At 39.7% G+C, this 14,879-nt stretch overlaps 1 protein-coding gene across 2 annotated transcripts in view; it reads right to left on the bottom strand.

Moving 5' to 3' along the window:
• Positions 1 to 14,879, bottom strand: part of G3BP2 (G3BP stress granule assembly factor 2) — a 29,422-nt gene that overhangs the window by 10,963 nt on the left and 3,580 nt on the right. For both annotated transcript variants that reach the window (XM_074905356.1, XM_074905357.1), the window contains exons 2-7: positions 9,174 to 9,292; positions 5,341 to 5,422; positions 4,150 to 4,323; positions 3,176 to 3,266; positions 2,155 to 2,257; positions 537 to 717 (exon numbers count right to left, since the gene is read on the bottom strand). In XM_074905356.1, coding sequence (XP_074761457.1) covers positions 537 to 717; positions 2,155 to 2,257; positions 3,176 to 3,266; positions 4,150 to 4,323; positions 5,341 to 5,422; positions 9,174 to 9,268 — 726 coding nt within the window. In that variant the 5' untranslated portion in view covers positions 9,269 to 9,292. The remainder of the gene's footprint in view (positions 1 to 536; positions 718 to 2,154; positions 2,258 to 3,175; positions 3,267 to 4,149; positions 4,324 to 5,340; positions 5,423 to 9,173; positions 9,293 to 14,879) is intronic.

Here is a 14,879-nt window from a genome sequence, read left to right as displayed (position 1 = left end):
GTTCTTCTCATCTCTTTCAAACTACCTAAGTGTAGCCATACCAGACGACGCACGGTGTGCCCGGTGGTTTTTAAGATTAGGCATCCTGCCTCTAAGGGAGACAGTCAATGCCCCCATATTGATTTTGAACCTATACTGCCAGCAATTTTGCAAGTGTCAATGCATTATGCTTTTTTTCAAGGAAGAGCAGTGGTTCCCACTATATGAGATTTTTGGTGGTGGTAGCTTGAGGCGTTTTCTTAACATATATTAATTCCACATTTAAAAAGGTTTACGCATGCATAAAACCACACACACACACTTTACAGGCAGAGCATTAAATTTGTGATAGGTGACTTGAGCAGCACTTAAAAAGAACTTCCTTTCCTTTTTCAGTGAAACTTTGCACTTTTACAAGTTTGGGGTTCAAGTCTAGCTGTTCATACAGCATGACACTGAAAAAAGGTAACAGTTTGGCCACTCAAAGGCTAAGTTCAAAACCAAATCTTCTGGTTTACCATCTGCACCTAGAAGCACAGATATGAATTTTAACTAACCTTTGGTGGTTCTTGTGGTAGAGAAACAGGTTCTACAGGAGGCGGAGATGGAGACTTCTCTTCTAGCTCCTCAAGGGTCTTTTCTTCTACTTCAGCTTTCAGCTCCTCAGTTTTGGTTTCAGATTCCAATTCTGGCTCAGGTTCATGAGACGATTCTTCTAGCGCCTCCTCTATCCCATTGCTAGAATAATCAAATGTGTTTTATGCAGCTTATCAATTGCTTTGTATTTTATGACTTTTTATAAGCTATGCTATGGTAATGGCTGGTATTAAAAAGATCATTCTGTTTCCAGTTGCTACCATATAGTACCTACATATCCAGCACTGTGAGAAGTTAAACTGTACCCCTGTAGTTGCATACAAAGATTTTACTCTTGCTGAAGCAAAGACATGTTTTACAATTCTCTGCAGAGAACCTGAAAATCACACAGACCTATAAACCCTTTAAGGAATAGGTGCTAAACTCAAGAACTGCTGCTCCTAAAAGAATAGAAACACAGTGAGAGACCAATGGAAGATTAAGCTATACACATAAATGAAGCCAATTTTGGAATGAAACCCACAGCTTATTTACAAAAATGCTGTGCAAGTTCCTTACCAAAGGAGTTGAGACTTGTTTACTCAAAATCACATGCAACTTCTCTACTGTATTCGAAATGTAAGTGATCTGAAGTTCCACACTTCTCTCTTCAGCCCCCCTCAAAATTTTACCAAATTCCAAATACTTCTGCCTATGCAGCTCTTAACACAGGTTAGCATATGCCCAAGCGACTATCTGATGAATGTTGCCTTTACAACTTCTTTTCGACTGGCACAATAATCCAAAACCAAGACCTGACTTAATGCTTTTAGGCATCAAAAACTCCCTGCATTATCTTGAGCAAGGCACTGCCAGAATTCCTGCAAGACTCCCCTCTTCCGTAAGATTTCTCAAGAAAAGCATTATGTGACCAGCATCTAGTGTCATCACTGATGCACTTAACAAGTATCATCTAGTGATGTTGTAAATGTTCAGGGTTTTTTTTAACAAGGAAACCAGGAAGTCAGTTCTGACCCTTTAAAAGGAATTCCTACGTTTCAAAAAAAGCACAGGGTTCTGGTGGTGTTTGTTTCTTTGTGTTTGGGGTTTTTTTTGTTTGTTATTTTAATAAAATGTATTTGCTTATAAACACATAAAGAAACTTTTTTCTTTAATCTTGGTTAGATTTTAAGACACTTGGGACACAGATCTATTCTTCCAATACAGCTGTACAGCAACTTCTCATAAAGTAGACCTTCCTCTCAGTTTCAAGTGTTACCTGAATTTGAGGAGTAACTTATCATTAACCACCCCTTTGTTTTATATAACAAAGACTCCATTAAGACTCCATTTTTTACCTTTCCAGCTCACATTTTAAACCAGAAGAGAAAATAACAAACATAAGAACATACCCCACTTCTTGTCGCCATTCAAGAAACAATCTCTAAAATAATGTAACATTAGCATAACACAGATCCCTATCAAGTTATGTGTAGTTTCCTAAACTACCTGTTAAATCATATCCAGAATCCAAAGCCAAATCAATCCTGTCATTTCTATTAAAAAAAGCAACTTCATATATTAAAATGGACTTCTTACGTTACAGGATGGTTTTCATAGTAAGTACTGCTTGCATTCTCTTGCACAGGTTCAGGTGATGGTTGCCTTTCCTCCTGCTCCTCTTCCACCTCTTCCTCAGACTCTGATACAAAAAGAAAAACTTCCTTAAATATCTCTGCAAGTATATACAAGACCCACTTAAAAAATAAAGCTTCATCAATGAAGTAAGGCAAAATTAGCTGCAAGAAAATATAGAAGACCCTTCCACTTGTTCAAAAGGCTTAGTTTCTTATTATTTTCACTAAAAGGAGAAACTAGAGACATAGGCTAGGAAGTTCTGGGAGGAGGGTTCAAGGTTCTTTTAAGGAAACAGATGCTTTTCATATGGTGGCAGTAAAAGACAAAGATTGCACTATTAGATTATAAATCTCAGTACCTAAAACTGAGATGATTAAACTCAAATGCAAGAATGATTGTCTAGGATGCTTTGTTCCACAAAAATGATATTAAAAAATTCCAGAAATTATCCAGTGAACACATGTACCTACATTCTGGCTGTACTCTGATTTGCTTTGCCTCAGTGAACAGAGAGGAAAAAAACCACCCAGGTCAAGTTCAGGCCCTGAATAGAAATGAATTACTGAATGTGATAATGATACGAAAGTGAACTACATATCATATTTGAAAAGCCAATTAGATTTTTTTCTTCAGATCACTTTACCTAAAAATTCAACTGATTAGAGAACTCATCTACCTGATGAAACTAGAGGCAGCAAAAGGACTATTGCTCATCATTGCCATTCTCTGCCAACCCCCCCCACCCTGAGTCAGCCCTTCACGGAATAAGGTACTACTATATGAACTTCATCTTACAGAATGTTTTGGACCTACAGATAGTTCCAGCAACATAACCTATACTCCATGCCTGATGAGTCCCTTCCTAAACTCCTATGCTCCATGAGAATGCAATACAGTTCATGTCTTTCCATGTCCCCTAGACACTTCTGAAAGCTCTGTATACAGGCTAGAGGAACAAGAATGAGACAAACTCTGCATATACCTTCATCAAGTTCGCCTTCTGAATCTCCAAATACTTCATCTTCGTATCTGAAGATATCATTATGGACATAGAACTTGTTTGGAACGGAACCCTGTAAAAGAGCAATGGGCATTTTTTTGCCCATACAGTGTATTAGTAGTCGACTGTAAGGATGGATAACAGATATAAGTTTTGGGGTACAAACCAACATTTTGCATTAGGACTATTTCACTAAAGCCATTTTCCAAGTGGTACCTCTTCTCTAAGCAAACAATTGAACGGTAACTTTTGTTCAACCAAAAAAGGAAGTTTCAAGCAGAAAAAAAAACGAATTTTGCTAAGTCATGGCAATAATAGGTACTAACTAAACACAAAGTCCCTCAGTTTCATCAAGGAATTTGAATTTTCCCTATTACAAAAACTTTACAATAGAAAACTAGAATGAACTTTCACGAGGTGACTGTATGCTTATAGCAATGAAGAAATTCAACAAGACTCTACAGTAGTAATCACCAACCACACACTAGTTTGTGATGAAGTGAGAGGAAAGAAGTAGAAAGAACACAAGACACCCTTTACCCTTAGAGAGCTCTGCTCTCCCTAACAGCTAAATCTGAGCAGTAACTTGCGCAGCATCAACCCATACTTACATTTGCCAGCAGATCTGAAGAAAGTACACTACAGTAGAACTACACCAGAGACTTGATCTGCAGAGCCGAGTATGAATTTTTGCATTTATTTATGCCAACAGCAGCTCCCAAATGCAAGCTCCAATTTGCTTTGTATTACTGCTTCAATACTTCAAGTCTAAGCTCAGGACAGGTCCAATACACTAGTTTCTCTGCACTCACATACTGTGACACATTTAATGACAGCCTCTGGGGCAAGTTCTAAAAGCCAGGTCGTATTTTTTGCCCCAATATGACAAACTGTAGCTACAGGTCAGGTTTCCATCATCATTAGTTGAAGTTAAACACAATCTTACATATACTTACTTCTGGAGCAAGCACAAAAGTCTGCATGAACTTCCTCATCGGCTGCCCGTTGTTCGACAGCTCTCCCATTACTTGCACAACCACCCCATCACTCAGTGTAGCATGAGCATCCACATGACGAATCTTGGTGTGGCATTCGCTGAACTGTAATGACATCACTTTCTTGTGTATCTCCTAGAAATAAAGAGTTACATTTTAGCTACACTGAGTTCTGTACAGAACTTTATACCTTTTAAATACCTGAGTCTGAACTAACATAAAAAAGCACCCCACTGAAGCTCAAAAGGTAAATACAGGAACCAAGAAGTGTCTTTCACTGAGAACAGTCTACCTGAGCTCTTCTAACTTTTATTCTGAAGTTTTCCACCAGGATTCAAGTACTTCTCAGAGCAGTTAAATAGCATACAACTTGCTATCCAATCCTTCCAGCTGTATCACAACATATGACCAATTTTAAGGCTTTCACTTTTTAAAGGACCTCTGAGAGGGACAGGATTTACTACATGTTTAAAAAACCCCCACTACCTCCCAAACAAAAAACCTCTAACCTCTGTGTATCCACAAAACACCCAAACATTACAGGAGGGGGTAACATCTGCACTGTCAAGATTTTTGTGTTGCCAAATCAGGGTCTGCTAGTGAAAGAAGAAACCAAACCTGCCCTGGGCTAAAAGCCACATTGCTCAAAGATTTGGCTACCATATGAAGAGATGCTCCTAGGTGACAGACATTATTCTGATAAAGAGCTACAACCAAAGCTGAAACTTGTGTTTCCTGGACTTCATTTCTTTGAAAGTATCTTCCACTTGAAGAAAACTTTGCTCACAGAAGAATTTGGTAACATACAGAATTCCATGTAACTCGCAAAGATCAAAGTCTCTTTCCCAAGGAGCCATTTATAACTGAGACATCAATAGCACAGGTCTAACAGGTCCTTTTGTTTCCCATCCTAAATACATTTTCTGCAGTCCAGATGCAAAGCTGATGAATCAAACACAACCCACAGTAGAAGAAGCAACAAGCAAGCAAAAAAATTCAAGCCAAAAAATTCCTATCTTCCTCTGAACAGGAGGTAGTATCACAATATGTTATTTACCAGATAATAAAGTCAAAGCAGTTGGCAAAGAAAAAGACTTATTTATACAAGTTCTGAACATTAGAAAGGACTACAGAACCAATTTTGATACGCACAGCTTGACCATACACTGCTTCTTGCGGTTTCCCACTGGCATCCAGCCCTCCATGGACATAAGAAGAATTCCTGCCATAAAACCTGGAAGTGAAGAGATGTAAAGGTCACAGCACTGAAAAAATAAAAACAAATCCAATAATTATTTTAGCCATAAGTTGTAGAGCTCAATGCAACAATAACTTCAGCAAGAATAGCAATTCAAGATATATTTTCCACTTCTGAGGCTCCAAGAATACAGGAACAAACAAGCTTAATATTCAGTATTCCACTTTGCCCAAGATACATAGCAATCTCCTAAATCAACCTCAACCTTTCACTTGCTTCCTTTAATCAAGGTGGCCATTTGCCATCTCTTGGTTTGTCTTACTAAACCCAGAAACTCTTTCCAGTTCTACTTTCCTGAAAATACCAACCTGAGATTTTAACTCCCGTGACTATGTCCAGGAAAAAAAAGTCTCTATCAGACTGAGGTTTTTGGTACCAACTGCCTAACTATGTTTTTGAGCATGGTCTAGCACTTCCTAACAGCAAGGACAAACAGAAATTCAGCTGAAGCTGTGCACAAGCAGAAAGGAAAACATCTTTTCACTCTCTAAATTCCAAACTAAGCCTTCTAACAGTCAGCATATGTTACACAAAATGCTTTCACAGGGGGACCAGAATTTTGCCTTGCTTTTAAGGAACTGTTCAAATTCTTTGGTAGGCAGAAAATCTAACAAGTGGGAAGTGCAGATCAGAAAAGGAGTAAACGTTAAGTCCCCAGTTATATGGAATTACAGATTTCCAGTTAACGGGCCAGTAATGCCATATAAATTCACCTAAAGTGGAACAGGCATGCAAACTGCACAAAATAACACCCATTTAGAGGGCAAACTGATCTCTGCTTACCTGTAACTCCAGGATAAGCTTTGGATAATGACTAATGACAGGACACTTGGTGGTCTTCTCAACCTTTTAGTAGGACACATCAGTAACTTTTACACTTGCTTTCCAAAACTTCCTTACCACTGGCAAGAAGGAGCACATCAGCATCAAGAAGCCATGAAAACCAAAATCTTTCTGTGGCAGTAAGCAAGTTGTTGTCTAGACTACCAGCAAGAGGAAGAAGAAAGATAAGATGGCCTCTCACAAGAACATAACTCATAAACCAGGGGGGGACCAAAGAATAGAACAGTAAATGTCCTCCATATCTGAGCCTGAGTAGAAAAAAGTAGCTGCCTCCATAGCCCCCAAAAAGGGACAGCAGTAACAGAGCCTAAAACTGGCTAGAAGTAATTTCACACAAGCAGCTTAAGAATCGGCTAAGATTCAATCAAACCAGATCAAAACCTCCAGGACACTTCTGTGCAGAGGTATTTAAGAAATTCCATTGATGCTATCATGAGTGACACTTGTGCCACCTTTCAAGAGGACAGAGAATATTTGTGAGCAGAGTATCATGTGCACCAGGGGAACGTGCCTCATGAGTGTCTATCCAGCTCCTCTGACCTCAGCAGGGCCATTCCAGGAGACAGTTACCCCACCGGTCATCAACAGTTCATGTTCTTTCTAAATTAAGAAAAATTCTGTAACGTTTTTGGACTAGAGCTCTCCATGAAAACACAGTTCCTGCAAGAAGGTAAACTCTCTGGACAGTTCCTACTCAACATACCACACATAGAGCATAACTCGAAAAGCTGCATTTCAGAGCTGTTCAAGTAAAGCCTGAGATTTAGAGGGGTGGGAGTAATACCTAGTACCTCCTGTAAAGCATCAAAGTTGTCTTCAACAGGCTAAATGTCTCCACTGACACTGTTCTTCTCCACACATACACTTCTGCCAATTTCCTATCACCCCAGTGTGGAAAGAACAGTCTATGTCCCAGACGTACCAGGAACACGAGTTCCGTAATGCTCCCATACCATGTGTTAATATTGATGCAGTAAAAGTAATGTTGCCATACTAAGGGAAAGAAAGGAGGAGGGAAGGCAAACCTGGAACAGCTGGCTGCTCCTCTTTGACTGAAGCAGATAGGGAGGAAAACATATCAAAAATATTTTGCTTTTTAAATCTAAACACAATCCCCCCTCTAAATCCTCCCAAGGTTACACTCACTATCATTGAAGGTAAATGCTCTTATGAGCAAAATCAAACTCTTATTTTCAACACCAAGTTTGTGGCATGGGTGACTCACCCCAATATACAGTTTAACTGCCACTGAAAAGAAATTTTGCAAAAGAAAAAGGCAGACTCACTGTATAACTGATATAATTCTCCCTCTACCTTCAGTATTATGCTGTGAAGCATGGCCTATTCAACCCTTATACACTTTTTCCTGTCTCTGTTTGTGCAAACAATTTCTGAGTTTCAGAGCAAAATGACAGTGTGCTGCACCATAAACTTGTCTTACTAACTTGGGCATTTCTATCATTCAAAAATGATGCTGTTCTAGTATCACGATTTCCATTGCATCATTTGCTTACAACTTAATGGTTGCCTTGAAAAACTAGTACAGTCACATCCTTTCTAAGCTTCTTAAAATAATTTCAACTGCCTAACCTTTACAGGCAATGGATAGTTACGAGCATTGACAAGATGCTAACTGCTGACAGACATGACTCTCAAGCTAACTCCAAAGCAAGAGGTCCCTTCTCAGGCCACCTTGAGAAAACACCCAGGCATGATATGACCCTAAGGAACGCGGTTCTTGGGTCAGAGAGAGCTGTCAGTTTGTATGCCAGGTACTGATGTGTTTGTTACAAGGACATACTTTTCCAGTTGTTGATCTAATCTGACTCATTTGTTGAAATCTTGAAGGCAAAGAAAAATTCTGCAACTGCTAAAACTCCTGATTCTAACTTCTGTTAGATTACTAAATATACATTAGGAAAGCCTGGAATACACAGCTCAAACACCTTAAAAATAGATTTAAATGCAGAAAACAACATGGTTCCACAGTGGTTCAGTGATTTAAGTAAAAATGATACCATTAATTTTCCCTACCTCAAAGCTATAGATAAAAAGAGGCATTATTCAAAAGACTGAATTCTTAAGTAAGCTATCTGAGAGCTCTAACCTGCCCTCAATCAAACAGTCCAATTTTTCATCATCGACCTTATGTCAAGTTTTGAGACAAGACCAACCCAAGCAGGGACTGCTTTTTTTTCTTTTTATACACTGGCAAAGCTACTTTCACCTTTATGTATCATAAGTCCATGCTGCTCTAAATCCAAATGGGGAAATGCAAAATCTTAAGTGACAAGTTGTATGAAGCCCATTAAAACCAGAAAAAGAAGAAAAACAAAAACTGGGGGGGGGGCGGGGAAGAACCCACATTCAGAGTACCACTTAAACGGTGGACACAGTCAAAAGAAACCTACTGTATTTTTCCACCTACCTTGTACAGGCCATAACATTTATACTTAAATCTCCACTCATAATTTGGATAAAAACTTCTCAAAGGCAATGCAAAACATGGTATCCTGAAATAATTAGCATGCTTGTCTTAGGTACTAAATGCAAGTGCTTTGTCTGCCATTTTCTCTCCCTTGTTTTTCTCCTGTCTTTTCTAAAAAAGTATTCCTGGAATACATCCAGATTAGCATTTTATCAGCTGAGAAGCAGCTCACTTCTCCACACAGGAAATACCTTGAAACATGCCATACATCCTTATGATCAGACTGGGTTCTAGAGCCTAAGGAGTTTTCAGTAAGACAAAATAGCTTTCCAAGAGCCCAGAAGTTAGCCAGGTCCATTTCCTCCCTTACTCAGAAATGTATGTTTATCTGATTTACAACGAACAGTACATACTTCTGTTCAAACACATTAGTCCCTTTGTGTGTGAAAGCATTACCTGTGCAAGAAGTCAGGAGCTTTATTTAGCAGAGTGTAGTACTGTCTCACGAACTCCCGCCCTACGAGCAGGGGACTTGGCTTCTCCATCACCATTTCTTTGGTACACAGTGTCAAATGCTGTAATGAAAAATATTCATGTTAGTTTGAAGACAGCTCTATGTATCACAACTTCCCCAAAAAAGGATGAGCATGGTATTGGAACTGAAACAATTATGTGAACAAGAACTTAATTCACACAGAACTACACCAATTCAGGACACTCTCCCTTACCTCCTTTGTGGAAATAAAAACATTTCAGTCCATTCACGTGTTACTTTCACAGAGGAAACAGTAAAAACAAAGTGCCTTACAGGACAGGTGCTTTTTAAAAAAACCCCACCAAACCAAAAAAATCTAACCGAAAACCTTTTTAAAAATGTCTAGCACTTTTAACCATTTGGCAATAAACTGATGAACAATTAAAAATCCAAGTTCAACAGCACTGCAAAAGAAGCAGGAATGCACTTAAGTCAGCTGGTAACACTCCTTTATCTCAAAGCACATCTGTTTCAAAAGGCCACTGTCACATCTGTACCACAAAGATGGTAGCATCAATATTCTGAAGTAATTATGTGAGCTGGATTCACATTCCCTGAAGACTGGGAAGGGGAACTTTTATGCCTCAGAGATGACCAAAGCCTTAGGTACTACTTCTTGAAGCTAACTGGATTCCCCTTTGTCATAGAATAATTTAGGTCAGAAAGAACTTCTGGGGGTCACCTGGTTCAACCCTCAGGTGCAAAGCATGACCATGTTGCTCATTAAAACAAGTTCAGAATAGCGTTATTTGCTAACAGGTAAACAGAACTTCCATTTGCAATTGCGCTTGTCAGCTGTCATTTTAACATGGTGCACCTTGGAGAAGTACAGATCCACAGCCTCCCACCAGGCAGTTGAAGGTAGCAGTAACATACCATCCCCCCACAGCAGAACTCTGTACTTCAGGCTGAACAAGCCCAACCCTCTCAAAGTCTCTTCTCTCCAGGTGCTCCAATCCTCTAACAATCCTGGTGATCCTACACTAGACTCATTCCAGCATGTTGGTTTCTTTCCTGTATGGAGGAGTTAAAACTGGGAGCAACACCCTGGGTCTGGGTGTCACAAGAGTCCAAATGGAAAGGAAGAATCACCTGTGCTCACTACACTCCTACTTACACAGCCCAGAACACAGCTGCCCTTCATCACTGCAAAGGTACACTGCTGACTCAACTTTTCTGCCAGGACACCACAGTCCATTTCTGCAAAGCTGCCTTCTATCCAGTCATTTCCCAGCCTTTACTTTTCCATGCAGTTTTCCCATGCATATGCAGAACTTTGGGATATTCCGATGAGCCCATTTCTCCAGCCTATCCCTCCAGAAACTTGCTGTGGATCACTTTAGCTCGCCATCCAGGTCACCACAAAGGTGTTAAAGAGCGTCAAACAGCATCTGCCCCAGTACTGTCCCCAGAGAAATTCTGGAAGTAGCCAGCTACCAGCTGGGCTTTGTATTGCCCACCACAACCTTCTGGTGCTGGCTGTCAGTTTCCCACTCATCTCATAGGCTATCTGTCCAGTTTGTCTCCAAGGATAGTACAGAAAACCAAGGCCTCATTGAAATCAAGGTAAATCATGTCTAGTGCACTTCCTTCATGCACTGAGCCATTCGTGCCATTGCAAGAAGGCAAGCTGGTTGGTCAGTTGTAACTCGCCCTTGGTAAATCCCAGGGTGGCTGTTCCAAACACCTTCTTGTCCTTCATAGATCTGAACACAACGCCCAGAAGAACTTGCTTTACAAGCCTTCCCAGGGATCCAGGAGAAGCTGGCCAACCTATAATTCCCCCAATTTCCCCTGCCTCGAATGAATCTTAGGTTCAGTTACTATGCTCCTACCCATCCATACTGTCTTGCAGATCATCCATGTCATAAACCCATCATCCATGTCATAAAACAATCTTCATCACTCTGGAAGTCTTTCTGATGGCATGCTAGCACCTGCTATATTGCTTTTCTAGCTCATGTCAGGAAGGCTGAACTCACTCATGAATAAGAGCATCTGCAATCATGAGAACCCCTCTAGTTCTCTAAAGAAAGCTTAATCTACTTCCTCTCTCAAAAAACAAATGTGTAGCAAGGCAGCAGGCAAAACCCCAAGTTTCCAACTGGGAGATAATCCTAGAATAAGACTTTTGTTTTCTTACAAAAATCATCTCAACACATCAATCCAAGCCAAAGCCAATACAAAGGACAGTTAGCAAGTACAGCTGGACAGGACATAAAGCTCACAAGGTGAAACCTGTAATAAAGGTAAAACATACACAGGAATGGTGCCACAAACATGCCAGCTCCCAAATGAAGAAAGAATTCTGAAGAAAAAAGCCCACGTACTTAGCTCAAATACTTTACACTTAATGGACTGTCAAAATAATCACAATCCAAGCCACAAGACAATACCAAGAACTGTTCCCAAATGCAGTTAGCCAGGAATCACATTTGAAGTAATCATCTCAAAAAACATCTCAAAAAGCAAGGCAGCAGGCAAAGCCTGAAATACAAGTTTTGAACTTGGAGATAAGAAATCAGAAAACTTATTTTAGGATTATCCAAAATTCTTATGATAGCTGTCCAAGACTCTGAAACACAGTATTAGTTGTGACTCATGGGAAGCCACAGGGAAAGTAAGTCTGATAATCAGACCCAAAACCAAATGTCAAGAACACTAAAGGACATCAAAGGTTTGAGCCCTGTGCATGTTTAAAGTGGGAACCTGCAAAGAAACAAAATATGAGCAATTTGGGGATCTTCCTAAGATGACTCATACTACAGTGGCATGCACGTGGGAATTTTACTTAGAAACCAACCTTTAAAAGAACAAGAACCTCAGTTTCTACAGGTGAGGGTATTCTTTTTTTTTTTTCCTCCCCTGCCCCAAAAGCAGATGATGAACACAAAAGCAGTGATATAATCTTCACCAAAAGCACTTGTAAGAATACACAAGGACAGAGCTTCATTATTTATTTTTTTAAAGAACCTATTAAAAAGCAGATCATAGGCAGCACACATTCTTATGAATATAGCAATAAGCAAAGTACGTATGTTAACAAATTGCTAGCATACCACAAGGAACACTGAAAATGCCTCTGGGTACAAAACATAATAATCTGTGACAAGTCTTTACACTACATCAGATATGTATCACACTAGATCTTTTCTTCATTAGAAGCTGTGCTATTTCAGGAAAGGCCACCAAAACCTTTCAGAAATTCTGAGAAAGGCAAGTACGCAATGATCACACACAGCCAATTCTTCCTGAACACAACTTGTTTCAAGTCATTATGTGCTCAAGAGATGAGTACCGTCCACCTCTGTCCATATTTCAAGTGACAGCACTGTTGATTTATATCACAGAATCACAGTATTTTACAGGACGTCTCAGTACAATTCTTCACCTGTCTCAGTATTATTTCCTTTCATTATCTCTTCAGAAATCTCAATAGGAGTAGAGAGGCTTAATGAACTGTTCAGGTCCCCAAGTTATTAAAAGGCAGTAAAATAAAAATACAGGTACACCTTGCTATCAACATGGGTGCCATGAAACCAGGTTTTGAAAAGATTAAATTTTCCATGTGTCCCAATTAGTATAGGACCTCCTTAAACTCAAGGACCCGAGTCTTAGCAGGCCTGAGAGGTTTGGAGGTAAAGGCACCAATTAAATTAAAGATGAAACCCAAGACAGTGGCATCAACAATTTAAACAGTCCAACCCTACAAACAACAGTATCTTCATGTTTTACCAGGCACTAATGGAAGCCCCATAGATCCACATACTCTATAAAAAGCTGTTTTCCAAGTTTTAATTGGTACATACTCAAGAGCCAAGGAATAACAGCTAAGAAAGAAGAATTTGAATGCTCTTCTCACTTGAATAAAATGAGCCACTTTCTTGGATGAGCCTGAGCAGCCATTGGGAAAGTGTCTTAATGAGAATTTACTGCTTGAGGCACTCACGTACATACTAGTCAGAAACAAAATACTGAAACTGGGAGGGCAAACACCAGAAATCAAAGAAAATCCTCTGTTAGTTTCTTCCTGGTGCAACTGTACTGTTGAAACCCCCCCCCTCCATCATGCATACTGATAAAAGCCATAAGCTACGCAGACAGGGTAATAAAAACACCCATGCAATTGCTGCTCATCCACAGGTAATCCTGTCTACATCAAGCTGACATAACGATTAATCGATAAGACTTAATTTCCACTCTGTTCAGTACTTCCAATTCCTGTGCTATCAGGAGGGCACAATGGATTTTCAGTGCATTCTTGAACCAAGGAGAACCGGCAGTCATGCAATATATTTTGTAAAAGACTCGCAAGCTGGAGGACTAAACGAAACATGGAACCCCTTTCTTCTCCAGACAAGGCTCAGAGGCACCTACCCAAGGGATCAGACTCCCAAACTGAAGGAACATCCACATGTACCAGTGCAAGACTTCAATTGTAACTTCAATTGCCATGACTCAAGTTCAGAACAACTTAACTACAACTCAAGCCTACAGGAGGGACTGGGTAAGACTGTCACCATTACCTCGAAGAACCAAGTTCCCATCTTGAGTTATTTCCATGGTCACTTCTTTCAAGAAAACAAAAACAATGGGAGAGTTAGCACAGAAAGGAATTACTTGTTATTTACATGTAAAGATAAGCAAATGAACAAAAGGAGAAAGGATATTTTCCGCCAAAGAGCAAAACCATGTACAACTGCAGTGCTGAAATAAATAGTAACACTCATTTAACTTTTTGACAACATCCCAGCTACAAGATCGTTACAGACTTTCCTCAACTCTGCAAAAACGATCTTTTGACAACAAATAAAGCAGAAAGTTAGCCTTTGCAAGTAGATGAAACTGTTAAGGGCTAAAAGGATGAGATATAGCTCATGTTTGGACAATTGTGCTGAACTACTTGGGAACCAACTGCTACAATAATTTCACAAGTCCATGCTGATTATTGGTGTAAAAATTCATTCAGCCTGTAATCATCTTTACATCTATAAAACTTTAGTTATTAAACTGTGTTTTTCACTTCTTCAACTAAATGAAAAAAAACCCAACAATCCAAACTATCCATCAGTCTGCACAGGAGGGCAGCAGCAATTTGTTTCTGAAGAAGTACTGAAGGCCACTATGTGTTGAGCAGTCAAAATATCCACTGGCACGCATCTTGCTCCAGAAGCAGCTCTTGCATTAGAGAAGCCTTTTTTCCCCTAAAATACATGTACACTTTCTCATTATTACTTCCCTTATCCCATAGAAAAGAGGAGTATGACTAGTCATCTGTGGCAAGGCATTAAGTTACCTGGGGCAGTGACTGAGCTACAGAATAGTGGAGAGCGCTCAAATTTTGGGATTCCACAGAATAAACTTCAGCACAAAGTCTTAAGTTGTGCCAAAAGAGCTAGTTCAAAGCCACCTCCATCCTGTCTCAAAACAGTGATGCTGCCTGGAAGCTTTACCAATTCTATGTCAAAAAAGAAAAAAGCTGAACTGAGTTCTGACAGGAGGTCAGGAAAGTGTCATCTGAACTTAAAAGATGTCTTGATCTTGATCTCCATCAAGACAAACTTTTAAGCTTTGGGAGGGAGATGCAGGCCTCACCATTTTTTTTTACTAAAAAAATATGAACAAGT

Source organism: Athene noctua, chromosome 4 (assembly GCF_965140245.1).
Source record: "Athene noctua chromosome 4, bAthNoc1.hap1.1, whole genome shotgun sequence".
Taxonomy (NCBI): Eukaryota; Metazoa; Chordata; class Aves; order Strigiformes; family Strigidae; genus Athene; species Athene noctua.
The sequence above is the reverse complement of the archived record's forward strand: the minus strand, read 5'-3'. Positions and strand labels throughout refer to the sequence as shown.